The 23,955-nt window shown below is 48.4% G+C and overlaps 2 protein-coding genes across 2 annotated transcripts in view; both read left to right on the forward strand.

The window, feature by feature from the left end:
• LOC130381014 (FERM and PDZ domain-containing protein 4-like) overlaps positions 1 to 9,661 on the forward strand; it is a 25,393-nt gene extending 15,732 nt beyond the window's left edge. The window contains exons 9-16 of the mRNA XM_056588435.1: positions 13 to 149; positions 928 to 1,054; positions 2,417 to 2,506; positions 3,008 to 3,190; positions 3,624 to 3,762; positions 4,389 to 5,080; positions 5,138 to 5,588; positions 5,984 to 9,661. Of these exons, the coding sequence (XP_056444410.1) occupies positions 13 to 149; positions 928 to 1,054; positions 2,417 to 2,506; positions 3,008 to 3,190; positions 3,624 to 3,762; positions 4,389 to 5,080; positions 5,138 to 5,588; positions 5,984 to 9,483 (5,319 nt within the window). The 3' untranslated portion in view covers positions 9,484 to 9,661. The remainder of the gene's footprint in view (positions 1 to 12; positions 150 to 927; positions 1,055 to 2,416; positions 2,507 to 3,007; positions 3,191 to 3,623; positions 3,763 to 4,388; positions 5,081 to 5,137; positions 5,589 to 5,983) is intronic.
• A 2,363-nt stretch (positions 9,662 to 12,024) lies between these two features.
• Positions 12,025 to 17,279, forward strand: LOC130381501 (uncharacterized). The gene is made up of 6 exons (XM_056589143.1): positions 12,025 to 12,495; positions 12,738 to 12,845; positions 13,587 to 13,720; positions 14,421 to 14,582; positions 15,495 to 15,730; positions 16,667 to 17,279. Exons 1-6 carry the CDS (start codon positions 12,429 to 12,431, stop codon positions 16,767 to 16,769), a joined length of 810 nt encoding a protein of 269 aa, XP_056445118.1. The 5' UTR covers positions 12,025 to 12,428; the 3' UTR covers positions 16,770 to 17,279.
• The last annotated feature ends 6,676 nt before the right edge of the window (positions 17,280 to 23,955 follow it).

A 23,955-nucleotide genomic window follows, 5' to 3' on the forward strand; every position in this document is an offset into this window, starting at 1 on the left:
CTTCTCCCGCAGTGTTGCAACGACGTGGTGCTGGAACGCTTCGGGGCGGAGCTAAAGTATGACGCCGCGCTCCGATTGGCCGCCCTGCAGATGTACATCATCACCATGACGACCAGGCAGACCCAGAAGGTCTCGCTGAAGTACATTGAGTGAGTCAGGGTTTCGGGTCGGTTTGTGTGCCCCCTTCCTCTGGGTTTAGGGAGGGGGAAGGGGGGGGGGGGGGGTACTTCCTGTAAGCTGTTTAGAGGTCTAAGGGGTTAGGGATTGCTCTCGTCCAATGGGGGTCCATGAAGCCTCTTGAGACTGTGGCTGCGATTAGCATTCACTTGACTCCAAACCCCTCTCTTTGATGGCTCTCTCTCTTTCTCTCATTCTCCTTCTCTCTCTGTCACTCTTTCTCAGTCTTTCTTTCTCTCCTTCTCTCACTCCGTCTTTACCGCTTTCTCTCTATCGGTTGTCTCTCACCATCTTTCTGTTGTCTTTCTCTCACTCTCATTATCTCTGTCTCTGTCTCTCTCTCTCTCTCTCTCTCTCTCTCTCTCTCTCTCTCTCTCTCCCTCATTCTCTCTCTCTCCCTCCATCTCTTACATCTCTCTCCATCTGTTGTCTGTCTCTCTGTCTCTCTCTCTCTCTCTCCCTCTCTCCCTCATTCTCTCTCTCCCTCCATCTCTTACATCTCTCTCCATCTGTTGTCTGTCTCTGTCTCTGTCTCTGTCTCTGTCTCTGCCTCTCTCTCTCTCTCTCTCTCTCTCTCTCTCTCTCTCTCTCTCTCTCTCTCTCTCTCTCTCTCTCTCTCTCTCTCTCTCTCTCTCTCATATATCGCCCCTGCCTCTCAACCCCACGGACACAAGTGACAGACATCAGGCAACATCAGAGCTGCTGTGATCAGACCTTGTATGTGAAACCGTGCCTGACTGTGTGATGCAGGAAGGAGTGGGGTCTGCCCCTGTTCCTGCCCCCCGCCGTGATGGCCAGCATGAAGGAGAAGAACATCAAGAAGGCCCTGACGCACATCCTTAAGACCAACCACAACCTCGTGCCTGCAGGGAAGAAAGTAAGCACAGGAACACGCACACACATGGACACGAACACGTACACACACCTACCCCCACACACACACAAACACGCATGCACGCACGCCTGCATGCACACACACACACACACACACACACACACACACATATAAGACACACAGAGACACACACACACACACACACATACAGACACAAACAAAGACAGACACGCATGGACACACAAAAACAGATGAACATACGAACACAAACACACACACTCAGTCACACTCACACACTCACACACACACACACACACACACACACACACACACACACACACACACACACACACACACACACACACACACACACACACACACGCGCACATCTTGTCTTGAGAGCCATGATGCATACCCTAAAAATAGACCACCCGCTCAGTTCTAACCTTGCTGAAGTTCCTTGCCCTTGTCAACCCCTCTGGCCCTTGCAGCCGGACCAATCTGGGGCCGGAATACCATTAGCATATTAATATTCATATTCATATTTCCATTCTCATGCCCGCACGCACGCTCGTCTTTGAAAGGGACCGCCGATACGGAGATTGAAACCCATTCCGCATCACAGAACAAGCGGATTCAACAGCGCGAAATTAAACTAAGATACGGTATTAGTGACAATTTAAAGAATGAACTTTCAGGTTTAAAATATGTATAATCCTTATTTCTTTACAGTGCTGAGGAACGGCCCATAGTTTGATTACCTTCCAGTGCATATTACGTGCGTGATTTGCATCGCTGCGAGCAATTAGCGAGATCAAAATGCTAATGTGCGCTGTGCCTCAGTGTAATAAATGTCTGCTACACACAATCACACCCTCACACAGCTTTCAATCAAACCTCAATGAGGTGCTGTGTAGCCTTTAGCTTCAGCGTAGAAAGTTAAGCGTCTTTGAATTTAATCAGTTAATGCCTCTAACCTGTTTTTTAAGTTGTCCATTCATGGAAACGTAATATGATAAATGTTGCTGGTTCCATATCATATTAAGTAAAATAATCGTAGGTTTATGATTGTATATAATTTGGCAGTTTAAAGGTAGTTTTGGCAGTTAGTGTAGTTAGGCGGTTTTTCAACAGTTAGTTTAGCTAAACGTTAGCCGGTTGTTCAACGGTTGGTGTAGCTAACAGTTAGCAGATAACAGTTAATGTCGCTCTCTCATATCACTACTCCGACAAATGGCTCCTTTGTCCTATTCAAAGTGAATGCTAGTGTTGCGTTGTGTGTGTGTACGTGCAGAGATTAAAGTCAAAATTTAATTATCAGCAGTGGGGATTCGATTTATTGTGATTCGCCACGCGCTGTGTCTGATCCTTTGTTATTCTGCTCTCTCCTCCCTCTGTCTTCAGCTGACGGTGCTCCAGGCTAAGGTGCACTACCTGAGGTACCTCAGCGAGCTACAGCTCTACGGAGGCAGAGAGTTCAAGTCCATTCTCTTGGTAAGCTTTTGCCATTTTGTCTGTGGACGTTATAAAAGATGGCTGCTTGTATATGTATGTTATTTATATATTTTTCTCGCTAGCGGACGGAACAAGCTAGTGATTCTCGTAGATGGATGTTAATTCACTGTTGGCAGAATTCTGAATTTTAAAGAAACGCGAACAAAACTGACATTTGAACAACAAATACTCTAAGCCATATACATTATAATTTGCTCGTAAATGCCAAAAAAGCACCTTCCATTGTTGGTTTTCTTGAATGAACTTTCCTCTGAACTTTTTCACGCGCCTTACCCACAAAAAGCATGCTAAAGTTACGCCCTTCATGTTGAAGTGATTCTTTAGGGAGGGAGTCTGACAACAGTTGACTTTTACTGACTACTTACTCTGTCTGTCTGTCTGTCTGTCTGTCTGTCTGTCTGTCTGTCTGTCCGTCTCTTTCCTCTCTCTCTCTCTCTCTCTCTCTCTCTCTCTCTCTCTCTCTCTCTCGCCCACTCACAGCAGGGGGAGAAGCAGACGGAGGTCCTCCTGCTGGTGGGCCCGCGATACGGCATCAGTCACGTGATCAACGCCCGCACCAACCTGGTCGCCCTATTGGCCGACTTCAGCCACGTGAACCGCATCGAGATCCTGACGGAGGACGACGCCAACGTCCGCCTGGAGCTCCATGTCCTTGACGTCAGGGTGGGCGCCTCGTCTCGCCTCACCGTTATCTGCTTTGTTGCTTGGGTTGAAGACTTTCTCTGGTTCATGATCAGTTATTGAGCCTTTGAACAGAAGTGGAAGTCACTGGTTTAGTCTTCTAAAGTTTCCTAGAACAATGATTAGTCAAACCCTTGTTTTTTAACATTACACCTCTGTGAAAAGTGTTATTATTGTGTTTCCCTTTAATCATTATTTTATTTTCCTTCCTTTTAGCAGAAAGGAGTTCTGATATTGGTTAATACATTTGATAAATATCCAAATCCTTTACTTTTATTTTCCTGTATTTTTGAGTTCAGTTAATATCTTAAGTGAATATCCCTCCGTGTTTGTCGCTCAGGTTACATTTCATTAACCTGCAATGCTAACGGTTACAGTTACTTCATCCTAATTTCCCGCATTTATTCCTCCCCAGCCAATCACGCTGATCATGGAGTCTAGCGACGCGATGAACCTGGCCTGTCTTACGGCGGGGTACTACCGCCTCCTAGTGGACTCCCGGAGATCGATCTTCAACATGGCCCACTGCAACAGTATGCAAGGGGATGATTCAGGTAGGCTATGCTAACTAATGCCAATAATAATAATAATAATAATAATAATAATAATAATAATAATAATAAAAATAATAAGACACTCACACAGGCAATTATATAAATAAAATTGAAACTTTCTGTTTATCATTATTTTATTTTTGGATACTCTGCACTCAGTCCAGTAGTTCTGTCAGTTATAAAAGTACAGAGAATATTACCTATTTAAAATATTAGTGTAACTTCTGTTCTGTTGTTATATTAATAGAATTGTTATCCTGATTTGCAAATAACCGTAAAAATACTGAAATAATACAATGCTGTTCAATGATATTGTTTTATTGTTTTTATAATAATAGGCCTATACGCTTTAGGAATAAATGAAAAAAAGTTTAAAGCAATAAGAATATTAAATTAAATTGACACACAGCATGAATCTAGAAACATATACAATAAATTTGTGTGTCTTGTATACAACATATAAAAAAACACAGAAAATCCTACGTAAAAATGGACCAGTTCAACAAATCAGTTAAAAACCTCAAACATCAAAAACAAAGTCACCAGCACGTCGACCTCATGTGCAAAAACACTGAAAACAAATCCCCCAGTTAAACCAGTACCCACCCCCCCATGGCTCTCCTCAGGCCACGAGCGGGGCCTGGAGTGGCCGTACAGCCCGTCCATCTGCGACGGCGAGGACGACCCGCTGGCCGGCGACGGGAGGCCCTACGACCTCCGCCACTCCGACTACAACGACAACGGGCCGCGGGGGAACGCCGCTCGCTATTCCCCTTACTTCCACGTCCCGGACCCCGACGGCGGCGGCGGCGGCGGCGGCGGCGGGGACGACCCTGACGACGACCACGACGACCGCGGCCACCCCGGGGACCCCGGGGGCCGGAGGAGCCCGCTCCCCCCTCCCTTACCGCCGTCCACCCGACTCCAACCTCAGGACTCACCGCGTAGCGCCAAGGTCTCCTTCATCTTCGGAGGGGGCGCGCCGCCGCGGAACGTTAGGGCTCACGCCGCGGGCGGCTACGACCTCCTGATGGAGAGCCCCGACGCGCCGGGGCACCGGCCGCCCTACCTGCACCACAACGCGGACTTCGGCTCCTCGCAGAGCTTCTACGGCGGCGGCGGCATTAGCGGCGGTGGCATTAGCGGCGGCGGCATCAGCGGCGGCGCCGTGTCCCACGTGTACAGCAACATCGGCGGCGAGGAGGGCAACGAGGAGCTGAGGGGGCTCTGCTACGCCGACACCACGGACGACGCGGAGGACGAGGACGACGCATCCTGCGAGGAGGACTCCACGGGGGGCACGCCCGTCAACGACGAGGCGGCGGCGGGCAACGGGAACCGCGTGCCCAACTGCCTGAACCTGATGCTGGCGCAGGGCGGGGTGGCGGGGGCGGCGGCCGGCAAGACCACCTTCCTGGTGCTGTCGGGCTCCACGGACGACATCATCGACCTGACGGCGCTGCCGCCGCCGGAGGGCGACGACGCGGCCGCCGCGGACGACGACGACGACACGGTGCTGGACACGCTGAACCTGGCCATCGCGGCGCCGCCCCCGGGGTTCCGGGACAGCTCGGACGAGGACGGGGCGGGGCCGGAGGGACGGCCGCTGAGCACGCCGGACAACGACGACATCCCCGTGTCGCTGATCGACTCCGTGCCGACCCGGGAGGACGGCGGCGGCGGTGGCGGCGGTGAGGGGAGTCGAGGGGGAGGCGCCGAGAGGCGGCTGGAGAACGCCGTGGCCAATACCCTGCAGGCCCTGGAGGCGCTGTCGGTGGCGGAGCAGAGGCCGCCGCCGAGACCACACGCCCCGCGGAGCATTCCAGGTTGGTCACCTTTGAGGAACGTCCGATTTTCTTGTCAGTAATGATCAAACGGTTAACGAGCTCCCTGCTGATGTCAGGACAAGTGTCGCTCGCCAGCCTCCTTGTTCGGAGTTCACCTGGACTACCTCTTACAAACGTATTGAATGTTGTGCGTCACTTCCATCTTATCCTAGCTATCTTTTTTGTAACGGGGAATGGGTTAGCCTAGCACTTGCTAGATCTTGGCCCTTGTTTCCATTAACATCCATACTGTACCAACAGAGATATATTGTTTATTGTCCTTTGCCAAATGTGCTTATTAGTGAGTCGCTTGGATTTAAGCATCTTTAAATGCTAAATGCTAAATGCTAAATGTAAATGTAACTGACATAGGGTCTTATCTTCAATTTCTCCAGGGATAAGGACATCGCGAGGCCTCAGTGCAGAGTCCTCCTCGGACTCAGGCAACGAGACCAACTCCTCCGAGATGACGGAGATCTCCGAACTGGCCGCCGCCCACAGACTCCACGAGAGCCACATGCGCCTTCTGGTGGCCACCCGGGAAGGATACCAGCCCTTGCTGGAAGAGAAAACAGAGTTCCCCGTCTCGCCCAGCGCCGGCGAGACCCTGCAGCCGAAGGCTCGCAGTCCGTCACGAGGCCACCTCCTCCAGCCGCCGGCCGTGCCTCCCAGGCGCACCCCGCTGCTGGACACTGCGACCTCGGGGCAGGACAGCCTGCATGTGGGGCCCCAGATGGGGAACTGCTCCACCGCCTCCACACTACAGCGCCCCAGCTCTGTCACCCCGGGAGGGAAACACCACAAGAAGTCAGGCGACTCCGAAGCAAAGTACAACACCTTCAGCACCAGGGACGGCCACTGGGGCGGAATGGGCGGTAGCATCGGCCTCCTCGGGCTGGATCGAGGTGCGGAGCAAGGCGGGGGTTATCAGCGACGGCAGACCTCGTTGATGGTGGAGAATTCGGTGGTGGATGGTCTCGGGGTGAACAGCATCCCCAGGGGGTACCGCGGTCTCCCGAATCCCCCTCCTCCTCCTCCTCCTCCCTCCGCTTCCAACCGCTTGTCGGATGAAGGCGAGTTCCGGCCCACGGACAACGGAGCCCCGGCCGTCGAACAAGACGAACACCTGGTGGTGGCGTCCTTGATCTCCCCGAACAAAAAGCCTCTCTCGGCCGCGTCCGATCACGGGTCGTCGGAAGCGCCGGCCGATCACCCGCCCATATCGAGGCAGCAGAGCGTGGCGCGCCTCTGCGAGTACCACCTCGCCAAACGTATTTCCAACCTCCAAGGAGAGGCCCACAACTCCCTTCAGGGCTCGCTGTGCTCCTCACTGGACGCCGGAGGCAGCGTCAACGGCAGCGTCGGCGGGACCCCAACGGACTCGCCTCTCGGGTCCCAAACCCAACACCAGCAACAACAACCACCGCAGCAGCAACAACAACACCACCACCACCACCACCACCACCACCAAAGGCACCCGCTCTCGAGCTCCTCGTCTTCCCTCCTGAGGGCCGTCAACTACGAGGAGGGCAAGTCCTCCGCGTCGGGGGGTTCCCAAGGATGCCCCGGGCAAAACAAGGAGCTCCACCCCCACGCGGATCCGGCGATGCTGCGCAAAATGCTGCCCAACATCCACCCGCCCGCGCCGGGCACCGAGCCGCCCCAGCGCCCCGCCTCGGCCACGCCTTCCTGCAAGCATAAGGAGACCTCAGGTACCGCCTCCAGGAGGTTTCACAATGATCTGCATGCTAAACAGCAGGCTTGCTTGCGGGGCCAGAACCAGAAGGAGGGCAGCGAAGCCTACAGGCAGCTGATTAACTACCTGACCGTCAGCCAGATGCACCAGGGGGGCAAGCTTCACAGCGCAGGCATGGGCGGGGCGGTCAAAAAAGACACCAGGCGCTACGTCACCAGCAAGCCCCAGCTGGTGGAGATGGTTAAGAATAGGGGCAACACCATAGCAAGGTGCCCCTGTAACGCGTCCGCCTCCTCCGTCGTGTCCGCCCCCTTCGTCAGCCCCAATTCGGGGAACCCCAACACCACCCCCAACATGCTCCAGGGCAATAAGAGCCCCCGGCCGTACCACTCGGCCACGCTGCCCGCCAAGCTCGTCAGGAGCCCTGATATGCATGCACAGAGGCCCAGAAACAGTGTAGAGGTCAGACACCCCGACCTAGAGAGGAGGAGCTCCCTCTCCGGCCTGGAGGGAGGACTGGAGCTGGCGCCCATGGACCCAGAACGGTTCATGTCCCAGTGCGATAGAGAGGGCGGCAATGGCGGCCACGGTGGCAATGGCGGCGGCGGCCAGGACCGGGGCTGTGGTCGCGAGGGCGGCGGCGGCGGCGGCACGGCCAACCGCCCGCCGTCGCGGTCCAGGAGCCAGCCTAGTGGCGGCTCAGACGACTGGTTCAAGTCGGACGTGAGGGCAAAGCATGCGGTGCGCCAGACCTCACATCCTTTACCTAACGATGCTCTGCTTTTCTCTGCCGCCCCCAGTTTAGCAGGCCAACGAGTGGAGCTCACTCCCATTCCGCTCGGGGGAAGGGGAGACCACCCTTCGGCATTCACCCGTCAGGCATCGGCGAGCCCCAGGGCTTGCCTCATGTCATCAAGCACTCTCCAGCTTTCAATACCTCCTCCCCCACCGCCACCACCACCACCACCCCTTGCCATCTCCCCACAGCCCATAAAGGCCAACAACTGTTCCGGCCACTTGGGCAGCCTGCCCAGGCAGGACTCTCTGAACCCCATGCAGTACTGGCCCGGCCAGAACCACGTCCAGCCCGGCACGCTGCCCCGACAGCAGACGGATCCCTTCCACAACAGCCTCCACCGAGGGCGGGAGCTGCAGCGCAGCTCCAGCAACACGAACGCCGGCTTGGGAAGCGCAGAGGTTCTGTTCGAGAAGCCTGTCCGCAGCCGCAGTCAGCAGCCCCTGGTGGAGACCAAGGCGCCCAACCGGAGGCCCACGAGGAAGCGGCTCTCCAAGAGCTACTCCCAGGGCTCCGTGTGCTCCCAGACCACCTGCTGGTCCACGGGCAGCCGGGGCGGCGCCGGCAGACGGGCGTCCGTGGCGTTCCCCCTGCAGAAGGACGGCAAGAACCTGAAGGGCTCCCAGAAGCTGGACGCCAGCCCCTGGCGATGCAACGGACCGTTCAGCTACTGCTTCTTCAAGAAGCGGAGCGAGGCGGAGGAGGATGAGGTCGAGTGGGAGGGGCAGAGGCAGAGCCGCAACTCGGCCCACTACGACATCATGGGGGGCAGCGCGGGGGGGGGCAACGTGATGTTCTGCGGCTCCAGCCTGGAGACGGCGGGCGAGCAGCTGTACGGCGAGGTGCTCAACAACATGAGCTTCAGCGACCGCCTGGCGCGCATCAACACCCTGAAGGACCGCATGTACGTCTTCCCCGGCGGCTTCACCGACGTGCGCCGCGACGCCAGCGAGCTCATCGCCCTGGTGCGCTCCAGCGTGGGCCGGGGGGACCGCGGCCCCCAGATGCCGCCCCTCCAGGACCTGTCGCAGTACAAGCAGCTGCTCTCCGTCGAGTCCAAGGAGCTGGGCCGGGCGTGCCGCCGCATGGCGCAGGCCCACGGCAGCCCCGAGGAGATGCTGCTGGCCGTCACCTGCAGCTTCCAGGTACTGTGCTGCCTTTGCGAGGCGTGCATGTGTCTGGTGCGGGGGTTGGGGGCGGCGGCTGCGCACCAGCAGCGCGAAGTGGTGGCCAAGGTGGACGAGGTGGTCATGAACTACATCTGCCTGCTTAAGGCGGCCGAGACGGCCACGGTGGGGGCGCCCGGGGAGCACAGTGTCAAGGCGCTCGTGAGGCACTCCAGTACGATGACGGCCATCGCCAATGCCCTCACCCGCTCGCTTAAGACGCTGATCAGCAAGTGAAGGGCGCAACGGACGATCTATGCTCACTTCGGCAAAGCCTCGAAAAGTCGTGCGCTTCAAAAGTTGTGCGTTTCCTTTCCGAAAGGCTGTTGTGTTGATTTTTTTTGCGTAAAGCGACTTTGTGTGCTGCATTGCACTGAAAAACGACACCGATTTTAAGGGAATAGAAACGTAAAAAGGTGAGGTTCAACGCGTGTCGGAAGGGAAAAGGAACCTGTTTTTTCAGACTCGGGGTCCATCAGACTTGATGGTTTGATGCCTACTCGAGCTGATTCCACACGCTATATCTGCTGATAATATCAATGTCCAGTACAATCGCAAAGCCATAATGTAACAAAACCTTTGTACTATGATACGGTATGTACATCCTGGGTTTCCTTTTACTTGTTCATAACAGAGAAATCTTAAAAGAAAAATGTATAAAATGTATATAAATACAATATGAATATATATAAATATATATATATATATATATATAATTTGTTGTAGAGATATGAAGAAGCCATTGACTATCCTAGTTTATTTACTCGGTGTATGTCGTTAGACAGGGCTGGAGTGGAAACACTTTCATTTCAAATCATTTCATGAAGTGCAATTTCACTGTAGTTCAACCGTTCATCCTGACCGGGGACATTCAAGCATCGGCACTCGAGTGGAAGAGAAACGTTTTGACTCAATGCTTTATCCTACTGATTGTAATGTACCGTCGACGGAGTTGAGCCCTGTTAAACGCCGTCCATGGGTCGACAGTTTAAAATATATATATATTACAGGGTAAAAGGACATTTTAAATGCATTGCTCATTCTTAATACTGCTTACTAGGGTAGTATTATAAAATATTTTGAGGAAAAAAATGGAACTATCAAAGCTTGTTTTAGCACTATGTAGACGATATTATATATATTAAATACCCTAATAATTTAAACACGTAAAATTTTAAATAATACGTCGGGATATCTGTATTTTGGGATTTGCCTGTCTCACCCAGAGTGATTCCAAATTCATCATTTTGCAACCAGAATGGGAGTTCACTGGATTAGCATTTATATATTTTCAACCTGTCTGTGGCTCATCACAGGTTAGCCTAATAGCGCTGAAGTTATTGTTGAATTATCTTTGTGTTTGTAGATACACTACAATCTTGCGTGGTTCGTAGCACTCGTTTTGAATATAGTCTGAAGACTTGTGAACCCTTGAAAGCTTTGGAAAGTTAACGATAACGCTAATGGCTAGAGCTAACTAGTGGACTCCCACTCTGGACACACAATGATGACCTTGGATGCCAAGTTACAGATTCCCCTGAGTATCCCTTTAAGCACTGTTATTAAGGCGAATAACTCGTTATTGTTATTTTGTTATTTTGTTAACACAAGTTATGTGCTTTCGAATATGTATTGTTTCACATGCATCAGGACATACTAATGTCTCTTGAAAATGACATAAAACTCCCATTGTTTCAATAAACTATTAAACCGTTTTACACGAATGTGTGTGGTATACCGTTTGTCTTGCATCGTGATATGAGTTATACATTAATACCTTCAAATGTGTTGTTATACAATACTGTGGCCACCAAATTAAGGGGTTTGTCACCAGTGTGGCACTATAAAGTCATCCGATGTCTGCTTGTGTGACAAAATACATTATGCTGGCTCCCAACACAACCGGGTGTGTGTGTGTGTGTGTGTGTGTGTGTGTGTGTGTGTGTGTGTGTGTGTGTGTGTGTGTGTGTGTGTGTGTGTGTGTGTGTGTGTGTGTGTGTGTGTGTGTGTGTGTGTGTGTGTGTGTGTGTGCGTGCGTGCGTGTCAAGCTTGTGCGCACATACGTTGGGCTCAGGTTTACACTATTGGGCTTGTTGATGCTGTTTTTATTGGTGTGTGTGTGTGTGTGGGGGGGGGGCTCAAGTTTACACTATTGGGCTTGTTTAAGCTGTTTTTTTATTAGCACGTGTGTATGAGAGAGGGGGTGAATGCAACTTCATGTTCTGTTAAAAACACTGAGTGATCACAGAGCTGCAACAATTGGGGCTAAACTCAATGAAAAAAACAAGCCAGTAAAACCGCAACTACCTTTGAAACGTGCGTTAAGTCACGCTGACGTTGTGCAAAAGTCGAAACATATTCGTGGTGCAGTCACACAGTCTCGGAAAAGAATGACGGTGAATGACAATGATATCTTTGGTTTTAGGAGGGCGAATGTACAAATAAGGAAGGATGTGTGTGTGTGTGTGTGTGTGTGTGTGTGTGTGTGTGTGTGTGTGTGTGTGTGTGTGTGTGTGTGTGTGTGTGTGTGTGTGTGTGTGTACACTACACGACACTACACTACATGTTGACACTTAGCACCGTGTCTAAACGCTCTTCAATCACGCTATTGTGCGCATGCGCGTGTTCTCACGACAGGGCACACAAAGGTGATTTGCATATTGGGCGCTCTATCCACGCTTGGCCCGCCGTGGACCAATCAAAACGCATAGATCAAACAAACCACGCCCTGCGCGGCAACCGGACTGGCGCCCTGCTTGCGCGCTGATGAGTCCAGTGTATCAGTAGAAGTAGCGCTCGCGGGAAACGAAGTTACAGCCTCCCGTGTTCTCCCGCGCGCTTTAAATTTAGGTTAAATATAGTTGATTTGTTGCAACTTTGTAGGCAGTTTAGATGCGGGATAGTGTTGTCAGTAAACGTTTTCGCCCGCGACGCATTACGTTATAATAAACAGCAACACATCCACGCACTTATAACTAAGGATCTGCAGAATCAAGTTAGCCGGGTAAGGCTAACTAGCAGCAGAGGTAAAGAGGGGGGACTTTGACTGTGTGTGAACCACACTGGGACTGGGAAGCGTCCAAAGTGAGTCCTGAGCAAAGTCGATCACAAGTCGATCATCGGCAGATCACCAGATCACCAAGCTGCAGAAGTGTGAGGACCTGTGAGAGAGCTGCAGCACCATGGCAGCTGTGTGCCATCCGCGTCGTGCCCTGGTGGAGATCCCGGCACCCCAGCCAAAGATCGCCGGTAAGACGCTGCAGGATTTGGTTGAATAGATTGAATGCTAATGACCCGATGGCCTTGTTGGGATTTGGGCATCTGTTTCACTTGTTGGAAGTGTTTTAAAGTGCTTGTAATAATAACTTGTGTTGAGTTGGATGTCAAACCCTGTGCACGTAGGCGATCCACAGAAAATAGCATTGACATCGTGTGTGAATTATGACTGATTGTAATTTAATCGTGTCTTTGTGCTTTGCTTTTATTTTTAGCGAAGTTGAGACGGTCGTACTTTGAGATCCTCAGTAGTCGTTTGGCGTCTTCACCTGCAGTCCCGAGGGGCCCAAGAACCTCCAACACCCCCAGGAGACCACACAATTGTGAGCATCACTCACTCTCATTTACTCACTCATTCACTCAGTCCCTCACTCACTCTGTCACTCACTCCCTCATTTACTCACTCAGTCAACCATTCACTCACGCACACAGTGTGCAGAACTGCTGTGCACAACTGTTCCCATGTTTCTCAATAGTAGGCTACTATAGTTTTATTAACGCGTCTAAGGGTGTATGGTAAACCGATGATTCCATACGGTAATGAATCGTGACTCGTTTTGCATACTAGACGAAGCTACGTTTTAGGAAAAACATCAGGACTTTGAAAGTATAATGATAAAGACTGTCGATTTGAAAGGGGAAGTAGTTCTTGGCAGGGAAAGTAGTCAACCTCTGTAAAGACACATTTCGGGTTTTGATAAACCTGTTGCCTCGGCTGGATGGAGGGTTAAGGAGTTTTGGTTATCCAAATAGTTTCCACTTGACCTCAGCAGTATCGCCTCTAAACCCCGTGAAACATCTTGTATCACTTTTAATTTAGGTAAACGATGGCACATACATCAATACATTTATATTGGAGTAGGACACCATTGTAGAAATGCAGAAAAGTAAAGTACAAGGTATATACTAATCTCTTCAGTAACTTTCAATGCGAAAAAAAGTGTGTGTGTGTGTGTTAAGACCAAGCAATTTTAGTAGGCAGAACAAAGACGCACAATTCTGAGGTTGTGTTCCAGACATGTGCCGGCACAGTACATTAAACTGTGTGTGTTTTTGTGTTGCAGTCGACTCGTCGTCGGGCAGCCCATGGAGAGGTGAGACGGACGAGCCATGTGAGCCAATCGACGAGCAGCAGCGCACGGCGCTGTCCAATCAGCAGCTGGCTCAGCTTATCCGCTCCCTGGGCCTGGTAGAACAGGTAGGAAAACCGAATCAAGTCCGGGTTCCGCTCACCAGAGTGGGTGGAAGATGTCAGCCATTTTGTTCAGCGCGTTAAAGCCAGGTCTTTAGGGCCTGGTCGAGTCGACCCAGCGGGAATCAAACTGTCAACCCTGTCTGTGTGAGTGCCATGCTCAACCAGTGGCAATCAAACCACTAATCCCTGTCTTTGACGTTTATGCCATGCTCAACCACATGTTCAACCCCTGGTGGTTTAAATAAATGTCAGTTTCCACCAGTGGGTATTGAACCCCAAAGCCCTGGCAGTGTTTAATGCCATGCTTAACCAGTGGGAATCGAACCCGCAACCCTGTCGGTCTGAGTGCCTTGCTGTACAATGGGGAATGAGTCAGTTAGCGGACCAATCACAGCACTTGCAGCTGTGTCGCCTCGACGCGAGGTTAACATTTTTGGGAGGTGCATGTCAGGCCCTTGGGGTGGACGCAAGGAGGGTCCGCAAGGACGTTATGGATCCCTAAGCCCCCTTGTGTTGTGTCAAATTCCAACCCTAACTAAACCTCAAGTCGTCTATTTGGCTCGGGCATTTTTTACCCTAAACACAAGATGAACCTTAAATAATATGACCATCGCAAGAAAAATGTCAGTCTATATTCGTCAAGTATTGAATCTCAGGTTTACATAAACCCTAACCCCTTCCCCCCCCCCCCCCCCCCCCTCAGAGCCAGGAGCCCCGCCTCCTGACCTTTGACCTCAAGTATCTCCAGGACAGCCTCCAGCTGCAGAAGGCCAACGTGTTCCGCTCTATCCCCTACTCGCGCTTCGGCTCCAACCGCGACGCCCACTGCTACCGCAAGGCCCACCCCCACCTGCTCGCCTTCAAGGTGGGTGCCCGCCATTTTGTACCCGGGAGGGTTCCAGATATTCGGTTTCTGGTAGAGACAATAAACTAGACTATATACTAGTCTCCGACAGACATTTTCTGGGCGGGCAAGGCAGAGGATGGGGAGGTAACTTGGCCCCTTATGACGACATACGGGGCAAAATTTGCTTTCATTTATCAAAGGCGGAGCAGGATACCTAGTGCTCGTTTTACACCTAACGCCATTTGTAGCTACTGGGGCATGCTAGGGGAACTCATTGTAATGTTCGCAAACCTCATGAAGTGAAATTTTCATGCCATTTGTTTTAGCAATGTGTAGACGATATAATATATACTGAATACCCTTAAAATAATATGCCGAGATGTCCAGTGCTGTGTTCCAATATCCATACTATCCAAACTCACTATACTTAATTTGAGTACGTAGGGCGTTCCAAGTGTACTCATGGAAGTATGGATATCGGAACACGGCACATAAGTACAGCTAGCTTCGCGTTAGTCCTCGATACAGCGCTTGAGGTGCGGTACTGAGGACTAGCGCCGACCGTCGAGCTAGCGCCGACCGTCGAGCTAGCGCCGACCGTCGAGCTAGCGCCGACCGTCGAGCTAGCGCCGACCGTCGGGCTAGCGCCGACCGTCAGGCTAGCAGCCATCACCATGGTAGTGCTAATCATCACCCCCCCCCCCCCCCCCCTCATTGCACCTCACCTGAGCTCGCGCTAGTCCTCGATACAGCGCTTGAGGTGCGGTACTGAGGACTAGCGCCGACCGTCAAGCTAGCACCGACCGTCAAGCTAGCGCCGACCGTCAAGCTAGCGCAGATCGTCAAACTAGCAGCCATGGTACCATGGTAGTGCTAATCATCACCCCCCCCCCTCATTGCACCTCACCTGACCTCCCCCCCTCCCCCCAGGTGTCGTGTCATGAGTGGGGCCAGGTGCTGCTGCGTGGCGCCCAGTGGGCCTCGGCGCTGGAGTACGCCCTGATGGCGTGGCGCTACGCGGGTGAGCTGCCGCGCTGGGACACGCCCGGACACAACGCACTCAGGGACCAGTGCTTCGCCTCGCTGGCCGCCGTCTGCCTCGCCGCCCTGCGTCACCACGGCGACGTCGCCAAGGGCCCCGCCCAGGGACATCAGCTGCTGCGGAGGTACGTACTTGAGCTGTGGTGTACTGTTGTTACGGTTTGTGTTGACGTTTATTGTTACGTTTGCGTAGAGGTTTGTTTTAACGTTTGCGTTGAGGTTAGTTGTCGTTACGTTTGCGTAGAAGTTTGTTGTTGTTACGTTTGCGTTGAGGTTTGTTGTTGTTTACGTTTGCGTTGAGGTTTGTTGTTGTTTACGTTTGCGCTGAGGTTTGTTGTTGGTAACGTTTGTGTTGAGGTTTGTTGTTGTTTACGTTTGCGTTAAGGTTACGTTTGCGATAAGTGTTTTCCGGTTGGCCCACAAAATGGCTTCCTTTGTCCAATCTTTATTGCCGTGACCTTGATGGAAATGTCATGAGGTCGGGGAAAGAAGTAAAGGAGAATTAATATGGTCTAATCTGCCTTCATTCAATTAAAAGCGGTACCTTGATAAATCGTTCAATTGTTTTATCTTTGTGTGTAGCGTCCTCTTGAAGGAAGACCCAAGTCCACTCTGGTGTTTTTATCTTCAAACGGTTCCCGTCCATACTAGTGTTTTCACACCTTCACCCATCCACATGACCGATACCTCTGGAACACGTCCCTTTTTTCATTCATTGTACACATCTAAAATAAACGCTTTTGCCTGTGCATCACAGAGCAACAAGAAGCCTTTTTCAAATGTTCGCTGCAGTCTTTTTCCCCTTAAAGGCTCAAATCTGAAACAGTTTTGGTCTTCAGTGTTCGAACCAACATTGTTTGTTTTTTCTTGGATTTCTAGAATATTTTTGACCAACAGGAGTGGCTTAGGGCAGAATTTATAGTCGTCGTAACATTGGTGTGGATTTTCAGAGCTTTTAATTTTTGGCAGCTTGCGCAGATCATGCATGCGACTAAATGAAGTTCAAGACGATTTTGTAATCAGTTTCTTAACAAACTTGTTGTCTTTGTCTCCCCCTACAGGCTAAGAATGGCGGCGCACCATAGTCAGGCCATCATGCCCTGCATACAGGAACTGGAGAGGATTCTAGAACCCAGTGGGGACCCTGCCATGGAAAGGCAGTGAAGAACTACAAATCCCAGAGGAACACTAGGGACCAACTGGATTGGTTTACTGTAACCAACTGAAAAGAGGGAATGGATTGGTGCTTTCTCTTGTGTTATTGTGTTTTTTTTGGGAGGTTGAAAAAAAGCCACTACAGTATTCAGATTTTAAATTTGTGTGTCGCAACGGTACAATTCGGGTCGGATTCAGTGTTGGTAATTTTTTTATAAATAAGCATCGCTCAGCATTGATTTTTTGAGTACAAAGTCATTTTTGCAGAAGAATAATGGTAATCCATATTTTCGTGTGTGTGTGTGTGTGTGTGTGTGGGGGGGGGGGGGGGGGTTTCTGCGTTCTGATTACCTTGACGATATCCACATAACTTGAAACTACACTCCGGTCTGTCGGTTTATGTATATATACTTTTCGTCATGATTTTATAGTCTGACGTAACTGTTTGCACTGTAAGCCTTTTCACCTAAAAAAACTTGAAATATCTTTTCTATGAATAAACTTATTTAAATTAATATTGGAACTTCGTCTTACTTTCTTCTCCTTAAAAACCGGGTGGTAGATTATCTTAATTGTACTTTATAATTGAAGCTTTAATTGGTATTTAAGTGGTAGATTGTCTGAGACGCTGTTTTCGGTGATACCAGTTATCGCCAGTAGGTGGTGCTCATGTACCACCCTTCTATTTACGTCCACAATTTATTCTCATACTGATCTGTTTTACTGGCTTTTAGACCGTACACCAAACTCTTTACAAACCAGTAGGCTGTCCACCATGACCAAATTCCAAAACTAAACCGTACAGCTGTGTGCCTATAAGAAAACTAGTATAGTCTGCTTCCAAATGGAAACCTGTATCAATCATTATTTTTAGGATTCCTACATTTTATTAAATTGATGACTTTAGAGCAAATTAGATTTCTCCCCTGTACACAGCGAGGGCAAAGACCTATGCATAAATAATAACTTGAAACGAAGTGAAGCCGAATTTGTTTTATTGAAATAAAAATAAGTAAAAGGAATTACTTTTAATAAATGACTGACGCTACGAGGGATTTTCAGCACCACTGCAGATGCATTCCTCATTTGGGCCTCATCCAATTCCCCTCCAATATGCAATTTTAAGAATAGAAATAGCCCACTTGGCGGTCATTCAACAAGAGCGCTAATAAAAAATATATATTCAGTAAATTACACAAATATATTGAATTAATATATTATATATGTGAGTGTTTTTGCCCGGTTGTGAATTGGATTTTCGAATGTAGCGGTCTTGTGGGGTTGGAAGCAACGCTTGAACATAAGTCTGATAATTACAAAAGTCCCCAGGTGTCTGGTAAGTGGCACTTCTTCCTAATAAGTGGCGACTCGCCTATAGAGGGCGCTGGGGCGCCGCCCTCCCGCCGACCGGCCATCTTTTCTTTTTTAAATATATTTATATATATATTTTTAAATAATCTTCTCATTTTGAGAATTAATCTATTTTAATTGCATTCGAGTAATGCATTTACTTTAGAATATCTTTAGAATCCCCCATGATTAAATCTTCATTCACTGACATGTTCAACGTTCATTTTGGTGAAGCAGATGTCTTCCGTGGGGCGCTTTTCGCTCAGCACAACATGCCTGAATTATTAGCCAATGGTTCCCCCGTTGCTAGGCAGAAAAGTATATAATTTCGCCAATCAGCGTCGTCGAATTGTATGGCTTTGGGGCGCTCAAGATATAGCCCCAAGCGCAGTGCACCGTCCACTGCGCGTAACCGCGCGTTTGCCATTACCTCAGAGATCAGCAAGATGGCGACTTTGAGTACTGCTTCCACTGTTTCCCTGTGAGTTCAGCTAGTAAAAGAACTCGGAGCAGAAAAGCCAGAAGTGAACGTAACCCAACAAGCAAGAGAAAAGGATAGAGCCTACAAGAGAAGTTTTTCCAGAGTTTGGTTCAGGCTTGGCTAACTAGCTCTGGGTATGCCAATGCAATTTTTGCTTTCCTTGTATACTTTTTAAAACAAGTGCGTGTGATAGTTCGTGGACACAGACTTGACGTAAGAGGAATGACACATTCTGTCAGAACGGATCAAATAAACACAAGCGAGCAAGAGTGCATATCAACAACTGTGTGAAGCTAGCCATGCTAGAGGTAAGCAACTTCTATTTATTCCACTAGCCTATATGTATTTCCCTTGAGATGGACACTGGTTACAGACCCTCACAACCTCCCCCCACCCCGTACTGTATATAGTTCTCTGGAAACCTATGGTGGGACCAGGCCTTCATTGTACTGCGGTCAAGCCAGCCGACTCATCAAGATCGGTGGTCAAGCCAGCCGACTCAGTTTTTTGCCGTACCTCCTGTATATACTAGCCATTACGGTGATAGCGTCTCAGAACTAGTTTCAAATAAAATCATTCGTCGGGTACATCAAAGGAAGTGTACGGCCGTTGTGGTATTTACTTTAAAAATAAAAGCCCACCAAACATTCCAATATGAGACATATTACATATGATTTTGGATACGATTTAAAAGCTCATTTCACTTCAGGGTTATAGTTCACGACCCCATGGGTTCAGGCAAGAAGTTTCAGAACATTCTGATCTGGAGTTTCAAAATAAAAGCCCACCAAACATTCCAATATGAGACATATTACATATGATTTTGGATTCAATTTAAAAGAAAATGCCCTGTTATTTCAGGCTCATGTCACTTCAGGGTTATACTTTCAAAATAAAAGCCAACCAAAGTTTCCAATATGAGACATATTACATATGATTTTGGATTCAATTTAAAAGAAAATGCCCTGTTATTTCAGGCTCATGTCACTTCAGGGTTATACTTTCAAAATAAAAGCCAACCAAAGTTTCCAATATGAGGCATATTACATATGATTTTGGATTCAATTTAAAAGAAAATGCCCTGTTATTTCAGGCTCATTTCACTTCAGGGTTAGAGTTCACGACGCCATAGGGTCACCCAAGAAGTTTCAATATGTCTCATATTGGAGATTTTGGTTGGCTTTTACTTTGAAACTCCACATCAGAATGTTCTGAAACTTCTTGTGTGACCCCATGGGGTCTTGGACTATAACCCTGAAGGCTTTTTTCAAAATAAAAGCCAACCAAAGTTTCCTAACCCTATGGGGTCGTGAACTATAACCCTGAAGAGAAATGAGCCTGAAATAACGGCATTTTCTTTTAAATTGAATCCAAAATCATATGTAATATGTCTCATATTGGAGATTTTGGTTGGCTTTTACTTTGAAACTCCGCATCAGAATGTTCTGAAACTTCTTGCGTGACCCCATGGGGTCTTGAACTATAACCCTGAAGCGAAATGAGCCTGAAATAACAGGGCATTTTATTTTAAATTGAATCCAAAATCACATGTAATATGTCTCATATTGGAAACTTTGGTGGGCTTTTATTTTGAAACTCCACATCAGAATGTTCTGAAACCTTTTGCGTGACCCCATGGGGTCGTGAACTATAACCCTGAAGTGAAATGAGCCCGAAATAACAGGGCATTTTCTTTTAAATCGAATCCAAAATCATTTGTAATATGTCTCAGATTGGAATGTTTGGTGGGCTTTTATTTTGAAAGTAAATACCACAACGGCCGTACACTTCCTTTGATAGTATTTGCTTTTTTTGACTGTCTTTTTGTATGTACCCGACGAATGCTTTTACTTTAAACTAGTTCTGAGACGCTATTACCGTAATGGCTAGTATATACAGGTACGGCAAAAAACTCGGTCGGCTGGCTTGACCGCCGATCTCGATGAGTCGGCTGGCATGACCGCAGTTTCATTGTGCATATTGTATATAGTCCTCTGTAAACCTATTCAGTGAACATACTGCATATAGTTCTCTGCAAACATGGTGGCATCAGGCCTTCAGTGTGCATATTGTATACAGTCCTCTGTAAACCTATTCAGTGTACATACTGTATGTAGTTCTCGGCAAACCTATGGTTGCTTCAGGCCTTCAGTGTTCATATTGTATATATTCCTTTGCAAACCTATTCAGTGGACATACTGTATATAGTCCTCTGCAAACCTATGGTGGCATCAGGCCTTCAGTGTGCATATTGTACTGTATGTAGTCCTCTGCAAACCTATGTTGGTATCATGCCTTAAGTTTGTCTTCAACAACCACACACAAAAGTTTGCACATTTACATGAATTTTGTGGAATTCATATTTCATTGTATTTGTCTAAATGCTTACTAATGCAGACTGTATATATATTTATGAGTGACGTTTACCAACACAATGGCTTGGCCGTAACACAGTCACCCATTATCTCTATCTCTCTCTCTCACTCACTCACTCACACACAGAGAGAGAGCGAAGGTTCTTTTTTTGCCTTTACTATTTTGTCAGAATGCACCAGAATGCTTCGTTTGTTTGTGAAAATCACAAAAAAATCTTGTGGGGGAGGATGCCCCCAGACCCCCCTTTTTGGGTTTGGAATGCAAACGTTCAGCCCCCCCCTCAAATAAATTCCGCTCGATAAGACACACGGCCCTTCAAAGACAATAAGATAAACGATGATTTAACTTGGTATTTTTCAAAGTCCTTCTTGTGTCGTGCTATAAACAAGCCCGTCTCTCTGGTCGCGGCGTAACTGCCGTTCTCTCCTCCTTCCTCTCATCCGTCAAACGCCACGGCGAGCTGTTCGACGTTGACCTCCAACGGTGGTGAGTATAATATAGTGCCGTCGGCGCTTTGATTGGTCGCTTCTGAATCAGAAATGGGCCTCTGCGCTCCAACGGTCGACTTGGGTCCCGGTCCGAGCTGCATGTGTTTAGAAAGACAGCACGGAGACGTTTAACTCTTTTGTCTGGCGGGAGGTTTTCTCAGGTCAGGCCTGTCGCCCGCTCGGTGTAATCTATGAAGCACTTTATTCTAATGCTGAGTTTCTGGTAAATCGAGACAATTAAAGGAGCTGTAGGTAAGACCTGAGAGGTTTTATTTGAACGTGATTTATAGGAACGTTAAAGCCATCCGTCTGCTAAAATGAGTGAATCCCTCTGTGGGAATATCTGTTACGAGTTGACGGCTCCCGGCGAATTTCTGACCAATCAGGGCCTCTCTCCCCTGATTGGTTGTCAAGGCAAGAACTTCTCAGTGGTGTAGAAACATGGGGAGGGAGGGGATGTTTTGTCGTGGTTTACATCCACAATCTTTCTTTCTTCTATTCTCCATCTCTACAACTCTTGAATCTGATTGAAATGGTAGGATCGCGTTGTGTAAGCTTCACCCCAAAGGTCTCTACAGGGTCCCTTTAGTGCCCATTTAGTCTTATTTAGTCTCAGTCGCAAAGAAGAGTTTCAGCCAATATTTGGTATTGAAGCTCAGAGACAGGATATTCCAGTGTTGGACTTCCAGCCACTTCTCCCAATGTCTGCAGTCCATCTTTGAGTTAAGACGGCCCTCGTCTCACTAATCTGACTATAGATTGATTCTTAATGTAAAACAGCTCCCCCCCTTGCAGACCTGGTTTCCCACCCAGGCTCAGTGCCTTCTCTCCCCTGACTTTCTGCTGTAACATCGTAGGACTGCTGGATCTGACAATAAGAGGCCCCTAGTCCGATTTTTTCCGGAGAAAGAGAAACAACAATATATCGCTGTCGGTGCAGTAAGGATGCTCATAGAAACAAGTGCCAAGCACAAACGTTCGCTAGGGTTAACCCATTCCCTGTAGACAACAAAGATATCTAGGAGATGCTACACAATGCTAAGTACCATTTTAAGTGCCAGGATGCATCCACATTATCAGATAGTTTAGTTCAATATTGTTCTCTAAAGTTCTACACTACGTCTTCGGGAACGATGTCATTTGGTGTGAAGATCGATGTCAATAAACTTTGAGCATTTTAAGTTTAGTTGATGCAGCAGGGATGTGCTTATTTTATCATTTCCTTGGTATGAATCCTTGTTTTTCCGTCTTTTTGATGCTGATTTATAAAGTGAGGGAACAGTTTTAACGTTTGGTTCAAAGCAACCTGATTTATCAGGTAAACAAGGAAATCAAGCAATTAGTGTGAAGTAGCGACAGGGGATGAACAAATTATGTTCTTCCTGAAGTCCTGAAAACATGATTAATTGAACGGGCATTCCGACACGAAACACAGACAGTGCTCAAGGTAAAGAGCTGGGAGGGTGTGTGTGTGTGTGTGTGTGTGTGTGTGTGTGTGTGTGTGTGTGTGTGTGTGTGTGTGTGTGTGTGTGTGTGTGTGTGTGTGTGTGTGTGTGTGTGTGTGTGTGTGTGTGTGTGTGTGTGTGTGTGTGTGTGTGTGTGTGTGTGTGTGTGTGTGTGTGTTGGGGGGGGGCTCGCTGTGGGGTGGACAGCAATGAACTGATGTCCTGTCTTACTTGAACCCAGCCCTCCTACACACACACACACACACACACACACACACACACACACACACACACACACACACACACACTGCCATCTCCATGTTACGGCCGGTTGGTCAACAGAATGGCGTCCTGTGTCCTTTCTCAGGAATGGTCAAGGAAAGAAGTGAAGGAGAAGAGTGTTTTTTTTTTAGTGAACAGACAATCTCGCCTTAATTGTTCCTGCCTCGAGGAATTGTCGGACGGCATCATCTCCTTTCGCTTCATTAGCATAAAGGATGGTCCAGTGTACTCTAGGGCTGAACGATTTTAAGAAAAAATTGAAATTGCGATTTTTCTGGTAGAGATTGCGGTTTCGATTTCAACCACGATTTATTTTCTTTAAATCAAGTTTCAGTATAAATTAATATAACCAATGAATTCCATTAAGGTGATGCAATAATGAAAACTGCTGGCAACAGATTTCAAATGCAAGACTGTTTATTCAAGTACCTAAGAAACAACAACCAAAAAAGTCAAATAAAAAGGGAGCCCTCTTTCTTAAGTAAACTTGCTTCAATGGCTCATCAGCATCAAAATAATTGCATAATAAAATAATAATAAAAAAAAACAAAAAAATAAAAAACGCAGCTTTGACGATCCCAAAATCGTAATGCTTGAGATCGCGATTTTCGGTCGAAAACGATAGATCGTTCAGCCCCAGTGTACTCTATGCTAAAGGAGATTAGAGAGGAAGCGTTGAAGCGCCTTTCCTTAGCATTAAGATACTTCAAACAGCTCTTATAATGGCGGCCACTTAGATACTTCCGGGTCAATTTTAGTCAGTTAGGAAACTT

Source organism: Gadus chalcogrammus, chromosome 4, assembly GCF_026213295.1.
Source record: "Gadus chalcogrammus isolate NIFS_2021 chromosome 4, NIFS_Gcha_1.0, whole genome shotgun sequence".
Taxonomy (NCBI): domain Eukaryota; kingdom Metazoa; phylum Chordata; class Actinopteri; order Gadiformes; family Gadidae; genus Gadus; species Gadus chalcogrammus.

Coding starts and splice junctions, on each gene's coding strand:
- LOC130381501 (XM_056589143.1), top strand. CDS start 12,429: ATGGCAGCTGTGTGCCATCCGCGTCGTGCCCTGGTGGAGATCCCGGCA. Junction 12,496..12,737: donor ACCCCAGCCAAAGATCGCCG/GTAAGACGCTGC, acceptor TTTTATTTTTAG/CGAAGTTGAGACGGTCGTAC. Junction 12,846..13,586: donor CCCCAGGAGACCACACAATT/GTGAGCATCACT, acceptor TTTGTGTTGCAG/TCGACTCGTCGTCGGGCAGC.